The sequence below is a fragment of the Harpegnathos saltator genome, unplaced genomic scaffold, assembly GCF_003227715.2.
Source record: "Harpegnathos saltator strain DR-91 unplaced genomic scaffold, Hsal_v8.6 scaffold774, whole genome shotgun sequence".
Lineage (NCBI taxonomy): Eukaryota > Metazoa > Arthropoda > Insecta > Hymenoptera > Formicidae > Harpegnathos > Harpegnathos saltator.
Window position 1 is genome coordinate 406,796 of NW_020230620.1, and position 4,948 is coordinate 411,743.

The window sequence follows — 4,948 nt, forward strand, 5'->3', positions numbered from 1 at the left end:
TGCTCGAATCATCCTTATTTCGAATCTATATTAACGTCTTATCACAAATAATTAACTTATAGTCGGCCTTTATTTTCGCATTGATTTCGGAAAAAAATGAAAAAAATTGAATAAAAAAAACGAAAAAATTGAATATAAAAATGATAAAAATGGCCACCCCTATTATTTTTTCTATCATTTCATTTGGATTTTAAATGCTTTCTATTGGATGATATTAGAGGAATGAAAATCCACAAAAATGAAAAATCAAGTTTTATTAATTTCAGCCAATAAATGTAACCTCAATATTATAAGAAAAATATATAATTACATTTATAATAACTAAATTTTAAGAGTAGTATACAATTTCAATGGAATTATAACATATTCATTTAAGTTATAACAAGTTTGAGATAAAAAATCTCTTCATAAACTATGCTCCATTCAATCGCAAAACTCGGCCGTTTGAAATCAGAACGGATAAATGATTGGTCACATCTCTGCACTCTATATTCCCTTCCCATTTTATAGGATAGCATCCCTCAAATGAGGCCCATATCAGGCATCGGCAATATACGTATCTATCTATATCATTAGAAACTGATGACCTCATTAAGAGTTCATATTGAGCTCACTCAGCCTTTAAATACTGATACTTTATGGAAATAAGGTATTTTGGAAATGCATTTGGTTGTGCAGTAATTTACGCGATGCTCTTAGGCGTTTGGATTTTTTCGCATCAATTCCAAGTCAGACTCCATCATATCTTTTACAAGATCCTGTAACATGGATTATGTGGTATTTAAAAATTTTAGCAGAATATTAACGAAATGTTAAGTGTATTAAATATTTAAAACGAATGAGAAATCCCAAAATTACTGTGAATGTGATTGTTGGTTTCCAACCAAATTTGTTTCTTGCTTTAGATGCATCACCCATAAGTATGTCCTGTTTGAACAAGGTAATTGAATATAAGATATAAAATTAACTTTTTTCTTTTTAAACTCACAACTCATTACCATCAAGCAATCAATTCTATAAGCCGGAAAAGATTCCTTTTGACATATTGCACATAAATTTGAATGTAAGCACTATTGGTAGTCCTGTCTTGACATAGGACATGACATGATATAGAGCAACATGATCTTACCACTTCGGTCGGACGGAAATATTTTGGGTTTAAACGAACCAATATTTTTCCAGTTTGTTCATCTCGTCCTACTTCATTCACACCTTCTCCTTCCCATTTAATCGTGCGATCCACATAATTAAATGCTACTTCCACAAATTCTCTGACACTATGTGTCTCTCCTGTTGCTATAACATAATCATCTGGTTCTGTTTGTTGAAGCATTAGCCACATTGCCTGTACGTTACACATAGCATAAATTATTTTAAGAAACTTGGAGTATATCTAAATAATTTAATAAACATAAAAATAAAATTACAAACTTCTACATAGTCTTTGGCATGGCCCCAATCGCGTTTTGCATCTAAATTTCCTAATTCAAGCACATCCAATAGACCAAGTTGTATTTTTGCTATAGACCTGGTGATCTTTCTAGTGACAAAGTTCTCTCCTCTTCGTGGGCTCTCGTGATTGAACAATATTCCATTACATGCAAACATATTGTAAGCTTCTCTATAGTTTACAACAATCCAAAAGCTATAAAGTTTGGCGCAAGCTGAAATGTGAAAAATGTCTTGTCTGATATAGATTTTAGATTATCTGACGTAAATATCATCACATTTACTATATTTACCGTATGGAGAGCGCGGATAAAATGACGTTTTCTCATTTTGCGGAACACAATTCACTTTACCATAAAGTTCAGATGTTGACGCGTGATAAAATTTTATAGATTTTTCTAAACCACATGTACGTATTGCATCTAATAATCTTACGGTTCCTACTGCATCTACTTCCGCAGTGTATTCACTTACTTCAAAGCTTACCTGTAACAATAGCAATACTATATAGTTTTCAGTTCAGTGCAAAATTATTGTATTATATATATTCGGTAAATGTACAAACCATAACATGACTCTGGGCTGCCAAATTATAAATCTCTGTTGGTTGTACCTGGCTAATGACCTTGATCAAACTGCTAGAATCAGTCATATCACCATAATGCAATTTCATTTTACCCTGACGGTGACATTTTGGATCTTCATAAAGATGCTGAATACGTGCGGTATTGAATGAACTAGCTCGCCTGATAATGCCATGCACATCATATCCCTTTTCCAGTAAAAACTCTGCCAAGTAAGAACCATCCTGTAGCGGAATGGACAATTGGAAATAATATAAAATTCTCTTTTGTTTCGAGATGTAGAACAATAAGTGAGAATGAAATTTATTTCTAGCTAAACATTTTTACTATGAAAAATTTGTCTAAATTTTTATGAAATGTCAAAACACACAATTTAAGCTAATTGTAAACTCAATTAAAATTTAATCTTGTAATATGTAGTACATTTAACGAGATTATAATAAAAAAATGTCAAACTATATTACTTAATTATATATGTTATTTAACTTACTTGTCCGGTGATACCTGTTATCAGAGCAACTTTTCTGTTATCGCCGGTTGCCATGTTGCTTAACCACGTTCGAGGAATGAGTGGCAACTGACGACTTAACTCTTCTTTATTTTGTGTGTTTTTATTAAAAAACTTTTTATTAAAAAGTATCTTTTCAATGTATCCAAATTTATCTAATTCTTATGTGATTCAATATAAATTCTTTCTCACTCTCTCCTTATAATATATGTATATATGTATATATGTATATATGTATATATATATATATATTTACTTATTTATACGTGTAAAACGTTTTTCCACCGACACGCTGTTTACACTACTCTAAAGTAAAGTACTTGTTGGAATTGTTGGAGTTTAGTTTCTGCTTGTAACACCAGAGTGCATCGCATTTCTTCTATTCATATTTTTATAAACGACATATGTATGATAAACGTATAGTTCTAAACAATTATAGCGTACAAATTTGTAGTATATTACACTGGGTACGAAACATTTTCGTAATTTGAAAGTGAAACGATAAGAAGGTTATGTCGGTATTTTTGTCTCAAACTACTAACTTCCGACTTCATCTGCTGCTATCTGCCGTTGGTGGAGTGAAACCGTAAGTAGTTTAAGACAGAGTGAGAAGTGAGTTGCTTTCTCGCTCTATCTAATGACCAAAAGATGGCACCCTGTAGCTGTCAAATAGCTGTCAAATTATTGTATTATAATAATATATGTGATTTCTTTATTTTTTATCAGTTGATGTTGTGCCAAAGGTATATAACTGATATAAATTAAATTAATTATAGTTACAAACAACATGAATATATACTATCGGCGCTCACTAATATCTTTCGATAAATCAAAAAGCAACCACATTGTTTACAATATCTTGAAACGAGAGGAAACTGGACTTATCACTTTAAAAATAAACGGCTCATATATACAAAGAGCAGCCTGAAAGGTAACAGCTAACAAAATGTGTGAATGTCGCAATAAATAATATTTTTAAAAAGCAAATCCGCGCTGAGAAAAATTATACAATGTAAGGATGCGAGTAAATTGGCGAGTAAATTCATGAGAGGATGTCTGATCGAACGAGTGTTCGATGTCAAAGTAACATTATAACAGTTATAAAAAAAAAATTGTATGCGCAAGAAATTAGATTTGCGCCTCCCTCGTGGACTTTCGTAAGATGTTGTCGATGCTGAATATTGTAGTTTTGGCGATAGGTTCCGAGGAATTCGTACAATTTAAGTCCTTCGACTTGATGCTCTCCTCGTTAATCTCGATGACTACGCGTTGCTGTTCCCGAAACTGCTCGTGATGCTTTGTCAATCCCGGCAAAAATTGAGCCGCTACCTGTAATCAGACAAAGCTGCGCCTCAATATCAGAACCGCTCCTCTTTTCACGTCGTCGCGTCTCAAAATTATCAAGCAGTGCTTTGCGTTCTCTCTCTCTCTCTCTCTCTCTCTCTCTCTCTCTCTCTCTCTCTCTCTCGTACGCGCGCGCGAAAAGCGAGCGATTTCCCGTACCGACAATCCCGCCGGTTCGTCTTGCTTCTCCCGAGCGAAAACCCGCTGCTGACGTCTCGTTCTGCGTCGCCTGTAATTGCCGTGCTCGAACATCTCACTGGCGGACGGATCCAAAGTCCAATAGCTGCCCTTTCCAATCGAGCCTCCTCGTCCATCCTCCTCGTCATTGTCCGCGCCGGTCTTGTCTCGCGGCATCTTCACGAAGCAATCGTTCAGGCTGAGATTGTGTCGAATGCTGTTTTGCCAGCCTTGGCGGTTCTCCCTGTAGTACGGGAACCGGTCCATGATGAACCTGTAGATGCCGGAGAGAGTCAATCGCCGCTTCGGTGTCGAATTGATGGCCATCGCTATCAGGGCGATGTACGAATACGGAGGCTTTTCGTAACGCGGCGTCGTCTTGCAGGCGATCGCAGGTGTCATCCAGGTGAACGGCGCTTGGCACAACGCCGGCCCGCAGGAAGCGCTGGCTCGCAGCATCCCCGGAACAACAACGTTCGCGAGCCCATAGGCGGCATGCTTGATCGCGCACGTCCTGCCGAGTATCAGCTCTCCGCTCGTCATAGGAACGGAGGTGCACCAGGAGGATTCGTAACACCGATCGTTCCTCGCACCGTCCAAGAAACCTCGAAACTGCGGGTCACCATGATCCGGCTGCATCGGGAATTCCCCTGAAGGACGATCCGCAAGGAAGGCGCCTGCTTAGCTGAAACGCTGCCACGAGCAACGTGTGGAATCCGACTTCCGTACTTTCCAATTCGTCGTCTTTGGCGCCTTAGGACGCGATTGGAAGACGACTTGAGCGAATGCTGTCGTAGTTTGCAGCCCGTACTTCGACAGCAAACACAGCACCACAAGATTCAAAGTACATGTATATATTGTTAATATTCCAACTGTCCTTCTTCCG

At 37.3% G+C, this 4,948-nt stretch overlaps 2 protein-coding genes across 3 annotated transcripts; both read right to left on the reverse strand.

The window, feature by feature from the left end:
• Positions 1-239: 239 nt before the first annotated feature.
• Positions 240-2,736, reverse strand: Gmd (GDP-mannose 4,6 dehydratase). 2 transcript variants are annotated; one of them, XM_011148524.3, is made up of 7 exons: positions 2,524-2,628; positions 2,015-2,238; positions 1,743-1,935; positions 1,432-1,664; positions 1,130-1,345; positions 859-927; positions 240-758 (listed from the first exon to the last, which is right to left on the reverse strand). In XM_011148524.3, exons 2-7 carry the CDS (start codon positions 2,120-2,122, stop codon positions 696-698), a joined length of 882 nt encoding a protein of 293 aa, XP_011146826.1. In that variant the 5' UTR covers positions 2,123-2,238; positions 2,524-2,628; the 3' UTR covers positions 240-695. The 2 variants fall into 2 exon arrangements, with proteins under 2 accessions (XP_011146826.1, XP_011146825.1); XM_011148523.3 differs by having other exon boundaries at positions 696-758; positions 2,015-2,257; positions 2,524-2,736.
• Positions 2,737-3,333: 597 nt separating this feature from the next.
• LOC105187603 (forkhead box C1-A) lies at positions 3,334-4,900 on the reverse strand. Its single transcript, XM_011148525.3, has 2 exons — positions 4,045-4,900; positions 3,334-3,870 (listed from the first exon to the last, which is right to left on the reverse strand). Exons 1-2 carry the CDS (start codon positions 4,699-4,701, stop codon positions 3,670-3,672), a joined length of 858 nt encoding a protein of 285 aa, XP_011146827.1. The 5' UTR covers positions 4,702-4,900; the 3' UTR covers positions 3,334-3,669.
• Positions 4,901-4,948: the final 48 nt, after the last annotated feature.

Bases quoted from the DNA above. Each gene is read 5' to 3' on its own strand.
- Gmd (XM_011148523.3), bottom strand. From the start codon at position 2,577: ATGGCAACCGGCGATAACAGAAAAGTTGCTCTGATAACAGGTATCACC. The intron at 1,665-1,742 runs GTAAATATAGTA...TTCACATTTCAG, and splicing joins TTATCCGCGCTCTCCATACG to CTTGCGCCAAACTTTATAGC. The intron at 928-1,129 runs GTAAGATCATGT...TTGTTCAAACAG, and splicing joins ATTTCCGTCCGACCGAAGTG to GACATACTTATGGGTGATGC.
- LOC105187603 (XM_011148525.3), bottom strand. From the start codon at position 4,701: ATGCAGCCGGATCATGGTGACCCGCAGTTTCGAGGTTTCTTGGACGGT. The intron at 3,871-4,044 runs GTACGGGAAATC...GTCTGATTACAG, and splicing joins ACGAACCGGCGGGATTGTCG to GTAGCGGCTCAATTTTTGCC.